At 47.1% G+C, this 14,004-nt stretch overlaps 1 protein-coding gene across 4 annotated transcripts in view; it reads right to left on the bottom strand.

Annotated features, from left to right (window-relative positions):
• Positions 1–1,350: 1,350 nt before the first annotated feature.
• PRDM15 (PR/SET domain 15) overlaps positions 1,351–14,004 on the bottom strand; it is a 64,068-nt gene continuing 51,414 nt past the window's right edge. For 3 of the 4 annotated variants that reach the window (XM_075593692.1, XM_075593694.1, XM_075593693.1), the window contains 5 exons: positions 13,071–13,153; positions 8,184–8,363; positions 7,261–7,338; positions 5,329–5,538; positions 1,351–4,173 (listed from right to left, as the gene is read on the bottom strand). In XM_075593692.1, the coding sequence (XP_075449807.1) occupies positions 3,670–4,173; positions 5,329–5,538; positions 7,261–7,338; positions 8,184–8,363; positions 13,071–13,153 (1,055 nt within the window). In that variant the 3' untranslated portion in view covers positions 1,351–3,669. Of the gene's footprint in view, positions 4,174–5,328; positions 5,539–7,260; positions 7,339–8,183; positions 8,364–13,069; positions 13,154–14,004 lie in introns of all 4 variants that reach the window. The other variant, XM_075593695.1, reaches the window with a different exon arrangement.

Here is a 14,004-nt window from a genome sequence, read left to right as displayed (position 1 = left end):
TCTGGAGCCGCCTTGTCTCACCATATAAGAAAATGAACACAGAGACCATTGGCTTGTAAAGGATAGATAGATATACAGTATATATCATTATTATTTATTCAAATCTTGGACACTTAAGCCTCCTGTGTACTAAAGAGTTAAAGCGGCATTGCAACACATGGATTGCATGTTCTCTGCAGGACTGAAAGGGTTAATGGTTCATTTCCAGCTTTGGATCAGCGTACCCAAACGTTGCCTGGCATGTCTCATTTTAAGAATATTTTTATTTTACATTAAATTACATTATATGAGCAGCCTGCCATGTTCAGCCTTAAATGAAACACTTGTCCTTCTGTACCGATTCTTTCTGTTGCAGGGCTCCGGAGATTTGGGATCGTACTCCTGTTTGCCAGTAGCTGCCCTTTCTTCAGAAGAAGATGGTGGGATTTAATACTTATGTTCTGTTACCAAACGAGGTTTTACTAAGAAAATAAAAAGCTGGATCCAACTTTTATTTTTGCAACAAAAGGATTTATGAAAACTGGGGCGATCCATCGTGGCCCCTGCGATTCAGTCTACGAACCTTAGACTCATTGTATGTTGTGATACAGGTTAGGGGACAACATAACATTTCTGAAATTATAGTGTATATACACTTTTCCAAAACGACCCCACAGGTAGCCTGGAACAAGAAATCTGTAGGGTCGCTGTAGCTTTGAACACCATTCCATGTTGGTTCCCTAAACCATGACTAGTAGAGACCTCCAGAAAGCCCCGGTTAAGACAATAGGTTTAGATAATTGGTGGACAACAGGCGAGGGGTGTCTCCTGCCGCGCCCAGGTGCTGCCCCGCTCCTCGTCTCCCCGCAGGGCAGGGATGTTCCTGCCGCAGATCGGAGCTTCTCCTAACTCCCTCAGCTACTTAATGACAGTGCGCTGATCAATACTGCCTGCCCCTGTGCCATGTACTGGTTCCCAGTATAAGAAGGGGAGCAGGGCAGGATTCATCAGCACACCGGCATTAAGCCGCTGACTGGAGGGGAGCTCCGAACCGAGGCAGCAGTATCCCTGTTCTCTGTACTCCTGGGACAGAAAGGCAATGAGTGGCACTTTGGATACCTAAACCAGTAGTGGGCACCGTGACATATTTAGACAATTGAAAGTTTCATAAGAAAACCTGGGATCTTATCCCTTTGCTTCTGCGGGGGCCCCATGGTGCATACAAAGCAGCCCCGCTAACTGCACCATGAAGTTACCATTGCATGATCAAATAAGTATTGGTCAAAATAGTGTGTGTACGTAATATTTATATGTGGTCATTGCACAAACCTCAGATCGTTTACAGCTACTTCTGACAGAAACAAGCCCCCCACCCCCCCCCCCCCGAAAAAAAAAATCTAAATTCCAACAATTTGCTACAAAGGAGGAGGCACTGGTATTATTCATGTGACCTCTGCTCTTCAAAATGGGAGAGGGGGGGAAAGGAAAGACTTCATGATTTACAAGACATAATTCTCTATCCTCACAAAGTAATTGAGCAAATCAATGCCATTCAGTGTCACGGAAACAATCAAATCGGGACTCGTCTCTCCGAGTAGTGAGGAAACGTCCCACTGAATTAGTTGTATCTGCATTTTATTCCCATCAGTGTTGTGAAGAATGCAAACATGTATAACACAGAGCTGGCCCAGCATACAGTATTACCTCTTGCATCGCAGGTGGATATCGCTGGAATGCTAGTAAGATTTGCACACGATCACGAATGCACGTAGTCCAAAGAGGCATTGAATGCACAACACATTAACCACTACACCTATTTGTACTAATCGGTCACCGGAGGTTCTCGGTGCTCGGATAGTAACTGTACCCCTCTAATCTGAGGGGCGTTTATTAGCAGCAAATGATCCAACAATACATGCAATGTACCATCATCAAAATAACCCAAGCGGACGATTCTATATACTCGTAACCGCCCAGTCGGGACATTTCTGTCCGAGAAACTCCCATTGACATAAATGGGCCTAAAACGTCCCTAGTGGCTGCTTTGGTGGATATAGAATTACCCCCTAAATCTCATAAATGATTACCGGGGCCTTTACGAACACCAGGCTTGTTGATTCACACAGGCTATATGGTGTTTAGTGCAACCTTAAAAGATGCAATCCACATGTGCAATTTCTTTTCAACGTAGGATTGAAGCAGGGGGGGTCTCCAGAGCTGAACCCCATTATTTCAGCTCCGGGAAACACATGCTTCCCAGGATGATTGACTCCATATGGGTTGCCGGTAGCCGCTCCGCTAGCAAGGTTGGGTTTCAAAGTGCCCGCTCGCTGCGAGCCAATAGGAAGCCGTGACATCATCAGGTTCGACTTGCTATTGGCCCACGTGACGTGGGGGGCTCTAAACTTTGCCGACAAACATCCCCTTTGGAGACAAGTATCTCGGGAAGCAGTGGATATCCGGAGCTGAAATTAATGGGGTTTCAGTTCCGGAGACCCCCGGCTTAAAACCTATGTACAAAAATAATAATAATAATAATAATGGGGGGGGAAAAAAAATGCATGAATTGCTCCTTTAATCTCTCTTTCTACCCAAACATTATGGGGCACACAGTATGGATTATTGCACCCGTTCCGGCATGAACGCCCACTGACTGGCACTTGATGCACATGATCCTTACAAAAGTGAGCACAATCTATAGAACAGAATGTGGAATGGAGACGAGAAAAAGGCTCGGCTAACAGGTCATTTTCTGCTAATAATTCCTTTGGTGTAGGGACACACTATGCTCCTTTAACCCATTTAAGGTCAATGCACTGCAAGTCCCTCTAAGGGCTTAATTATGTTATACCGGGTTGTGCGCTATATCAGAAATTGTTGTACACATGCTGAATAATGTCACAATTACAGAAAAATTGTTATTTTTTCTTGTTGCTGGTTTCTAGGTTCTTGCATAAAATAAAAGGGTGTTCAGTGCAGATTATGCGTCTGTTCCAAGAAGGAACCTCTGAGCGAGTTTCAGAGATGGGGTTTCTGACGTGGGGAGATATTGCAAGAACAAAAAACGACAATAGTCCTTACTAGTAATAGTGAACCTTACAACGCGAGCCTGGGAGAGGGAGGTATCCTGGGAGAGGGGGGTATCCTTGGCGCCAGGATGTATCACAACATGATGGAAAACCGAAGGTTACAGAATCGCACAGTCCAGTTCATCCTTCGAGATTTTTCGTTATCTCATCAGTTTGCAGTCGCTTGGGGGGTGGGGGGTTTGGAAAGATGGCAGAGGGTCTGTTTTGTTAACCCCCCACCGGCTGCTGGTCGGTTCTGTTGTCTCCGCTCCTTTGCTGCTACAGTTGGAGTTTTGTTAACCCTTCACTTGCCAGAGTGCCCTGCTTCCATTAACCCTTTGCTGTTGCAGGGCAGTTGTTATTTTTTAAAGCTCTCCCCTGCTAAAGATCTCATTTTTATTAACCCTTCTTCCGATGAAAGTATCCTTCTCTTAACCTCTTCACTGCCAGAGTGGCCAAAACAATTCACCACGGTCCCCTCTTTCAGTGAATGGGAAAATAATATTTAATACGAAAAACAGGCTTCTTCAGTCCGAGTTAATAGCTTAGTAGTTGCATAAAAATGTTGTTCTGGTCAATAGCTTAGTTAGCTGCACAGGTAACAGCGACCGTGGTCAGTAGCTCAGTAGCTGTACATCTGTTCCTGCGAGTCCGTTTGAGCTGCTTGCCCAGCCTGTACCGGAGACGGCTGCTGCCCCTGCGCCGTCTGCTCGGATTGCTGCTCTTCCTCGGGTGGAGTCTCATTCGCGGGTACCGCCCTCCACGTCAGTGGCCCATCCGTCGCGATCTGACCCCCCAGAGGAGCGATGGAGTTCACAAAGGTGGTGAGGTTGATGAAGTGTGCCACAGGCTGAGGACCAGCCGTCTCCTGTGAGGCGGCGATTGCCAGCTCGGCCGCCCGGTTGTGAAGCACGGCGCTGCCACTGACCGCGTCGAAGGTCACCGTCAGGATGGAGCTGTCCAGCTGCAGCTGTCGCTCAGGTGTGGCTAAGTGGCCCACGGCCACTGGCTGGAGACTGGCGAACTGTGTGCCCGCTGTGGTAGTAATGGGAGTGACCGTGATGTTTGTTAATCCCATTGTACAAGATGGGACAGAGACGTTCGCGTCACTGATGGTTACCACAACCTAGAAGAAAAATAAACAACATAAGTAGGGCTGACAGTAGATTAGCGGAAAGCACAATGCCTTTGCGATTTAAACCAACTTCAGTGTGAGTCTTCCTTGTGACACTGGGCAAGTTCCCTGTGCTTTAGGCACCAAAATCACAAGCCCCGCCTTCCTCCCCTCCTTCCCAATCCCCGCTTTCCTCCCCTCCTTCCCAATCCCCCCACCCCACCCCTCTTCCCAAGCCCCGCCTCCCCAAGCCCCACCTTCCCCCTCAACCCCAAGCCCCGCCTTCCCCCACCCCCTCTTACACCCCTAGCCCACCTTCCCCCCCATCCATCACCACCCTACTTTCCACCCTCTATCCCCAGGCCCGGTCCCCTCCTCCACCCCCCCCAGGTCGGCCTCCCCCCCCCCCCCCCTCTGTCCTCCGCTCTTGTATAAAGGTTTTCATTAATCTGCTTTTCACCAACTGGCAATCTTTCTAGACGGGGGTTCCAGCACCCAGAATATTTGGGCATATTGCTCCTGCGCTTCTATAGTAAAAATATAACCTTCTTTCCATACTGAGCAGGTCCAATATTTATGCTTCAAATGTGATTACGCTAGTAAAAGCAGGCGGCCGGGACTGTGATTCCCAGTGTCTTTATCCTGCTGTTTCTTGTCGAATTATTAATTAAATACCGCACTTTTTCATTGAGAAAAAAAAAAGGGGGGGGGGGGGGGGGAAGAGAGATGTTTTTAAAAAATATATATTATTAACACCCCCAGTGTATTTGGTTTAAATCTCTCTGAATAAAAGGTTTAGGTTAACACGTCGCTACTTTATAAACACAGTAGTATTCGAGTTCAAGGTGAATACGATGCATTTCTTCAGCTACTAGTGCAGGGGTGCTCAACTCCAGTCCTCATATCCCTGCTTCAGCACAGGTGGCTCAATCGAAGACTGAGCCTCTGATTGAGCCACCTGTGCTGAAGCACAGATCAATATACGCAAGACACTCTGCGGCTGTGCTAAAAAAAAGGTGGGTTCCTTGTTTCTTCTCAAATGAATCACAGCGAGGAGATGTGAAGCCTGGGGTAGTTGCCGATTTAAATGGTCCCTCTCCTCGCCGCACATTGAAAGTAACGTCGGGCTGCACTGGTCTCTTTAATAATACCGATCGATGCTCTGACCTGCTGAAGGGTTTCCACCGCGGAGCCGGCCTCATCCCCGGTGCTGTGTGTGAACTCGGCCCCTTTCTCGTGGTATTCGGTGAAGGAGGGACCCTCGGGGTGCACCGCGTCCTCCCCTTCCGCAGCATTATCCTTCTCGGTGTTGGGTGTACCAGTTCGCATCTGCGTGCCCCCTCGTAATTCTTCATCCTCTTCCACATCTAGCTCGGTCTACAAAACAGCGGACACAGACATGAGCTGAGATCAATGTAACCATCTTGCACAAAGCTACGTAATGGCATTATTTCCATACTCCCTATGGATATCTGCTGCCAAAATTCCACCACAGAGGAGGCTGCATGAAGGCCACTGAAGTGGAACTGTAAAGCAAAAGGTATCATGTTGGGACTGTAGGGTTGCCAGGTGTCCAGTATTGAACCGGGCTCTATTTAGACATTCATCCAGTATTACCTCTAATTTTTTACTGGACATTAAGTCCGGTATTACCTCTCTGGACATAGTGACCTGACCAGGCTTGTGGGGGGGGGGGAGGCTGCAGGATTTCCCTGAGCAGGGAGAGAGCAGAGCGGTTGCTAGGGGGCTGGGCAGCTTCCTCCATTCTGATTGGTTCCATTACCCAGCAACAGCCAATCAGGAGGGGGTGGGGCCAAGGAGGAGAGGAAACGGCATGGAGCGGTGAGAGGTGTGTGTGTGTCCCAAGCACGTCGCAACTTTTGTGTCCAGTAATTTTGGAGAAACCACCTGGCAACCCTAGTTGGGAAGGCAGCGATTGCAATATTTGGCAACCACTGAATAAAAGGCGCAGTCCCTCCTCAGACCGAAAAAAAACCCAGAGCAGTGGCAGGTTTAAGGATTGAAACCTAAATTATCTTGAGCGTTTGATTGTAAACACGGAGCGCGGAGACATGGGAAGGGTTTCATTTCTTCTAGCTGCTCCTTGTGTTTAATCACTACATGCTGAGCAGGAGTTTCCCCAGGTAAAACCCCCATTCCTTACATTAGAAAGCAGAAAGAAAACATAAGGTTAAAAAATAAAATAAAAAAGTGTAACAGTATGTAAGAGGTCTTAAATGTTTAATTTACAGTATAGATGCTTCCAAAAAAATAACAAAAACATTTATGTACAGTACAGCAGTTTTTTTTTTTTAAGAACACATGAAAACAGATACTGTAAATAATAAACCAATCTAGCGTTCATTGTATTACGGGTTTTATATCTCAAGAAGGAGCTGTATATTGTGCAAGAGCTTTTGAGTATTCAGACGTCTCTGGTTGGTCCGTTGCAATGCACACCCTTCACCGGACCTACACCAGGACCAAAAAGGCTGCCATGGATCTTCGGTTACCGGTTATATTGGCATCATCACTTGAGACCAACCCGGAGAAATGTATAGACATGTATACTGCCCCAGTGAAACTCCCCTCCTGTCACTGTCCTCGGAGCGGCTCGTACCCGGAACAGAAGCGAACCCCCCTCAGCGCTCACACCCTCACCTCACCGTGCAAGTGGAAAAAAAACAATACGAGTAGGTTTACTGGCTATGCACTTTAACCCAGGCTGTGCTGAAAAGACGTGTAACGCGGCAGGCATAAGCTCATAGGGGTCCCATGTTGAAATGGATTTGAAGCAAAAGTTGACACTCATTTGCATGTAATTTCCCAGAATCCCTAGCTGCAGTAGAAGCATTGCATGCTGGGAGATAATGGTGAAACGCAAGGTTGCAGACCTGTCTGAGATATGTGAATGTGCTCACAAGTGATCATTTTTATTTGATGTACGCTGCACGGTGGAAGGGTTTGTCACTTTTTTCACTCACCATAACTTATATAATGTGTGATAGAAATGTGTAAAACTCAAGGCACGACCATGATATAGTGATATAACTAACATGCCACTGCCATCTGTGGATACACCTAGTCTGGTTCGGTTACCTCAACGATTCTTATAGATGTGTCAATGGCTGCAGATTCTTGCAGGTCGTCTAAATCTTCAATTCGCACAGAAAGGACCTAACAAAGAAAGTGTCACCTGGTTAGATGCTTGTATGACATTGGCATTAAGGGCAGATTGACCGTACATTTGTTTGCCGTATACCGCCTATTCTTTTGCGGCTTTGAATAGAAACGGCTGAAGGTGGCTCGGCTTTATAATGCCACAAACGGAAGTGTGGTGAAGGTTATTCAGCTGCCCCAGTTTTGTGACGCATTGTACAGGAAGTAGAGCAATGACGAGCACGGTTCATCCGAGACCAATGGCTGTAACATTCCACCATAAAAACTCGGCACTGGGTCACATGATACGGGTACTATTACTTGCAACAGAAACCAACTCCATTCACGTCTACCAACTCCCCGTCTTCAAAACTGTGCCTTCAATGCAAGGAATTAATCTTCTGAGAGTATATATATATACTCTCACCATAACTTAACTCAGTATGGTAAACCCCATCCTTTAGCTTCTTTGCATACCCAGTTAACCAACCCCACACCGATGAGACCCATTAAGGTCGAAACAGCTGTCTGTGGGTGGGTTTTCTGGCTATGCACCTTAACCCTGGCTGTGCTCAAAGCTGTGACCATGCAGCAAGCTTAAGCCAATAGGGAACCATGTTAAAAATGGTTATTGAAGCAAAAAGTGGCACTGTGTGCTCATTTGCATGTCATTTCCCAGAATCCCTTGCTGCAGTGGAAGTGCTGTGTGCTGGGTGATGATGGGGAAAGGCGGGGTTGCAGACCTGCCTAAGACATGCAGATGAGCATACAGTTATATTTGCATATATATATATATATATACATATATATATATTCTATTAAATTATAACAGTTTCCCACCCTTCCCCCCGCCCCCGACTCACCTCCGGGTGTTTGCGCCTCAGATGCCGGCTCATGGAGGCTCTAGTCGACACCTTTGTCCCGCACAGATGGCAGCACTGAGCCTCGATCTTGTTGTGAGTCAGCTGGACGTGTTTCTGCAGCATGTACTCCGTGACGTACTTTTTGTCACACACGGAGCAGGTCCATTGCTTCCCCACTTCATTGGAAGCCCAAAAAAAACACAAAGAAAAGTGACAGAGCTAATTCAAATAACAAACCCACACGCAGCACGAGACCCCTGTCCCAGCAGAGCATGGGAAATAGTCCTTCCTGCTAGAAAGTTACCACAATGAAAGCCTCTGATATTTATTGGGAGCCGAAAATAGGCTCTTTTTTTATTTTTCATTATAAAACAAAAAAGCAAAACGAAATATATGTTGGCGAGGACCCTTTTTATGCTTGTTCTGCTTCCTCCTCCTTTCTATTTCATTATGACACAGTTAGGAGATATTTCTAATCCTTTTTATGGGTTTAACTTTTGCATCTTTAATAAAAACACATGTAGCTGCTGTTTCTGTGCACAGAAGTTATGAGGAGGCAATGTGTTTAAATGCCTCTCTGCAAGACGTGCTTTTTAAACTTGAAGTGATTACTGGTTTATAGTAAAGGCTTCATTTTTTTTTGTTCCCCAACTTAAATTTTTATTGATTTTCCAAACATAGATATACAGAAGTAAAACATTAGAGGGTGAGTGTGTGGGGAGAGGGGGGGGGGGGGCGGGTAGGGGATGTTCTACATAAAAGAGAAAGGGCATAATTTTAACAATCAATCAGTTATTGCTTTTTCTTTCTTTGATCTCCGACATACCCTCTCCCTCATTGTCTGAACGTTTGATTTTATTAGGCCCTGGACAAGCTCAATGCAATTTGTAAAAAAAAAAAAAAAAAAAATACTCATTCTCACTCAAAAGATAAAATACAGTGAAGCTTTTAAGAGATGAGTTTAATGAAAGCCTGAAAAGGCAATTAGCCATAGGCAGACATGGGACTGGGGGTGACCCCTGATTCACCTTGGTCAAAGGGGCTGAAAGGCGATTGGTTAATGGGAAGCTGGTGAATTAGGCGGGAAATGTGTGGGTTATTACCAGGTACAGATAAGGCAGGTGTTTAGTGATTGGTTGAAGGTGTGTTGCTAGGCTAAGGGTCAAATCATTGGCTGAGTGGTGGTAGGCAGGGAGGAGTCAAGTTTGGGCGGGAATTTGGGGATATAAATAAAGGACAAAGGCAGCAAGGTATTATCACTCACCTGAGAGGAAGGGTGGGGCAAGATTCCCACTCTTCTCTCCCCTACCTGCTGTTAGTGTATGGTATATTTATAAAAAGAAAAGTGGTTTATTTTTTTTGCAGCACAAGGTTGGAAATGGGTTAATTATGAGCACGGTCTCAGGGGTAATTACATTGTTGGTGGGGTATTTCTGAGCATGGTCTCAGGAACGGTTACATTGTTGGTGGGATATATCTGAGCAGGGTCTCAGGGGTAGTTACATTGTTGGTGGGGTATTTCTGAGCACGGTCTCCGGAACGTTTACATTGTTGGTGGGGTATTCCTGAGTATGGTCTCAGGGGTAGTTACATTGTTGGTGGGGTATTTCTGAGCACGGTCTCAGGAACGGTTACATTGTTGGTGGGGTATTTCTGAGCGTGGTCTCAGGAACGGTTACATTGTTGGTGGGGTATTTCTGAGCATGGTCTCAGGAACGGTTACATTGTTGGTGGGGTATTTCTGAGCGGGGTCTCAGGAACGGTTACATTGTTGGTGGGGTATTTCTGAGCACGGCCTCAGGAACGGTTACATTGTTCGTGGGGTATTACTGAGCATGGTCTCAGGAACAGTTACATTGTTGGTGGGGTATTTCTGAGCGTGGTCTCAGGAACGGTTACATTGTTGGTGGGGTATTTCTGAGCACGGTCTCAGGAACAGTTACATGGTTGGTGGGGTATTTCTGAGCACGGTCTCAGGAACGGTTACATTGTTGGTGGGGTATTTCTGAGCGTGGTCTCAGGAACGGTTACATTGTTGGTGGGGTATTTCTGAGCGTGGTCTCAGGAACGGTTACATTGTTGGTGGGGTATTTCTGAGCACGGTCTCAGGAACGGTTACATTGTTGGTGGGGTATTTCTGAGCACGGTCTCAGGAACGGTTACATTGTTGGTGGGGTATTTCTGAGCGTGGTCTCAGGAACGGTGATATTGTTGGTGGGGTATTTCTGAGCGTGGTCTCAGGAACGGTTACATTGTTGGTGGGGTATTTCTGAGCACGGTCTCAGGAACGGTTACATTGTTGGTGGGGTATTTCTGAGCACGGTCTCAGGAACGGTTACATGGTTGGTGGGGTATTTCTGAGCACGGTCTCAGGGGTAGTTACATTGTTGGTGGGGTATTTCTGAGCACGGTCTCAGGGACGGTTACATTGTTGGTGGGGTATTTCTGAGCACGGTCTCATGGGTAGTTACATTGTTGGTGGGGTATTTCTGAGCGTGGTCTCAGGAACGGTTACATTGTTGGTGGGGTATTACTGAGTATGGTCTCAGGGGTAGTTACATTGTTGGTGGGGTATTTCTGAGTATGGTCTCAGGAACGGTTACATTGTTGGTGGGGTTTTTCTGGGCATGGTCTCAGGGACGGTTACATTGTTGGTGGGGTATTTCTGAGTATGGTCTCAGGGACGGTTACATTGTTGGTGGGGTATTTCTGAGTATGGTCTCAGGGGTAGTTACATTGTTGGTGGGGTATTTCTGAGCACGGTCTCAGGAACGGTTACATTGTTGGTGGGGTATTTCTGAGCACGGTCTCAGGAACAGTTACATTGTTGGTGGGGTATTTCTGAGCACAGTCTCAGGGACGGTTACATTGTTGGTGGGGTATTTCTGAGTATGGTCTCAGGGACGGTTACATTGTTGGTGGGGTATTTCTGAGTATGGTCTCAGGGGTAGTTACATTGTTGGTGGGGTATTACTGAGCAGGGTCTCAGGAACGGTTACATTGTTCGTGGGGTATTTCTGAGCGTGGTCTCAGGAACGGTTACATTGTTGGTGGGGTATTTCTGAGCGTGGTCTCAGGAACGGTTACATTGTTGGGGGGGTATTTCTGAGCAGGGTCTCAGGAACGGTTACATTGTTGGTGGGGTATTTCTGAGCGTGGTCTCAGGAACGGTTACATTGTTGGTGGGGTATTTCTGAGCGTGGTCTCAGGAACGGTTACATTGTTGATGGGGTATTTCTGAGCGTGGTCTCAGGAACGGTTACATTGTTGATGGGGTATTTCTGAGCACGGTCTCAGGGGTAGTTACATTGTTGATGGGGTATTACTGAGCACAGTCTCAGGGGTAGTTACATTGTTGGTGGGGTATATCTGAGCACGGTCTCAGGAACGGTTACATTGTTGGTGGGGTATTTCTGAGCAGGGTCTCAGGAACGGTTACATTGTTGGTGGGGTATTTCTGAGCGTGGTCTCAGGGACGGTTACATTGTTGGTGGTGTATTTCTGAGCGTGGTCTCAGGAACGGTTACATTGTTGGTGGGGTATTTCTGAGCGTGGTCTCAGGAACGGTTACATTGTTGGTGGGGTATTTCTGAGCACGGTCTCAGGAACGGTTACATTGTTGATGGGGTATTACTGAGCACAGTCTCAGGGGTAGTTACATTGTTGGTGGGGTATTTCTGAGCATGGTCTCAGGAACGGTTACATTGTTGATGAGGTATTTCTGAGCACGGTCTCAGGAACGGTTACATTGTTGGTGGGGTATTTCTGAGCACGGTCTCAGGGACGGTTACATTGTTGGTGGGTTATTTCTGAGCACGGTCTCCGGAACGGTTACATTGTTGGTGGGGTATTACTGAGCACGGACTCAGGAACGGTTACATTGTTGGTGGGGTATTTCTGAGCCGGGTCTCAGGAATGGTTACATTGTTGGTGGGGTATTTCTGAGCATGGTCTCAGGAACGGTTACATTGTTGGTGGGGTATTTCTGAGCGCGGTCTCAGGAACGGTTACATTGTTGGTGGGGTATTTCTGAGCACGGTCTCAGGAACGGTTACATTGTTGGTGGGGTATTTCTGAGCGTGGTCTCAGGAACGGTTACATTGTTGGTGGGGTATTTCTGAGCACGGTCTCAGGAACGGTTACATTGTTGCTGGGGTATTTCTGAGCACGGTCTCAGGAACGGTTACATTGTTGGTGGGGTATTTCTGAGCGTGGTCTCAGGAACGGTTACATTGTTGGTGGGGTATTTCTGAGCACGGTCTCAGGAACGGTTACATTGTTGGTGGGGTATTTCTGAGCGAGGTCTCAGGAACGGTTACATTGTTGGTGGGGTATTTCTGAGCGTGGTCTCAGGAACGGTTACATTGTTGGTGGGGTATTTCTGAGCACGGTCTCAGGAACGGTTACATTGTTGGTGGGGTATTTCTGAGCGAGGTCTCAGGAACGGTTACATTGTTGGTTTGGTTGTGATGATAATTTGGGTTCCTGGCTGGGAGACGGAGCCATTGTTATTTATGAAATATGTTTCTCTGGCTGGGAGGCAAGGGGTAACATTATGTAATGGCTTGAGTTATGTATTGTTATGATGGTTTAATAAATTGTGCAGCGGCCTTAACACCACCTTATGTTTGTGTCTGGTGTAAGTTATTTCAATTAAGCTACGTTTAGTATAAATGGTTAAATGGTAATGCTGCATCATACAGTCCATGTGTTACAGCCGTCACAGAAGGAGAGGGACAATTACAACGACTGTGGAAGGGGCCCAAAGCAGCATCAACCACCATAGCTCTGGAATATTATATATTTGCAATGCATTGCAGGTCCATCCAGCAGCGAAGGTATTCCTATCTGAAATCTGAGATATAATATAGAGATTATGTAGTTACCTGTGTGAATGAGTTTATGGGTCTCCATTGTATTTTTCTCGCTGAACGTCTTTCCGCACAGCTCACACATGAAGTCCTTGATCCCTAAATGAGAATGGAAAATGTTACATCATACTAACAAATACTGTAGTCCAGCGTTTCCCAAATGGTGGGTCGCGACCCGGCACCGGGCCACGGAAGCAAAATTGCCGGGTCGCAGCGAGGCTGGCCGCACGGTGTCCGCCCCCCCCCCCCCCCCCCCCCGCTGCCTGCCCGGGGTGATAGTAGGTGGTAGCGGGGGTGTTGTAGCTGTGCCTCTTGTCCTGGCACTCCTTTCCCCCGTCCCTTTGGTGCGGGAGATGCAGGCAGTGGTGGTGCGCAGTCGCTGCCGCTGGCTGGCGGACTGTGGGTGCAGGGGGAGGCCGGGAGCCGCCTGCTCGGATCACCGGCCTTTCCTCTCTCCCTGCCCCCCTTGTCCAGTCACTCATATTCGTCGTTGCCTCTGTACTCCCACTTTGTGTGTCTGTGTGTGTGTATCAGTGGCTGTGTGTGTTTGTGCAGGCCTGTCTGTGTGGGTGTCTGTGTTGGTCTGTCTGTGTGAGTGTCTGTAGGTCAGGGACTATGTGCGCCTGTGCAGGTCAGAGGGAGATGGGGGGGGGGGGTGTGGAAAATAGAGGGGATTGGGAGAGTATATGAAAACTGTATGGACATTCATATCTGTTTTATTTTACCTATAGGCCAGTATAGGCAATAACATTTTTAGTGGGTCACTAAAGTGAAGTTCAAAAATACCCGGGTCACGGGAAAAAAAAAGTTTGGGTAACGCTGCTGTAGTCAAACATTTTGCCCTCAACAGCAATTACTATACACACACACACACACACACACACACACACACACACACACACACACACACACACACACACACAATAAACGGGTGAGTGACTATACAAGCA

This window comes from Ascaphus truei, chromosome 3, assembly GCF_040206685.1.
Source record: "Ascaphus truei isolate aAscTru1 chromosome 3, aAscTru1.hap1, whole genome shotgun sequence".
Lineage (NCBI taxonomy): Eukaryota > Metazoa > Chordata > Amphibia > Anura > Ascaphidae > Ascaphus > Ascaphus truei.
This window is presented reverse-complemented; position numbering and strand designations above follow the sequence as displayed.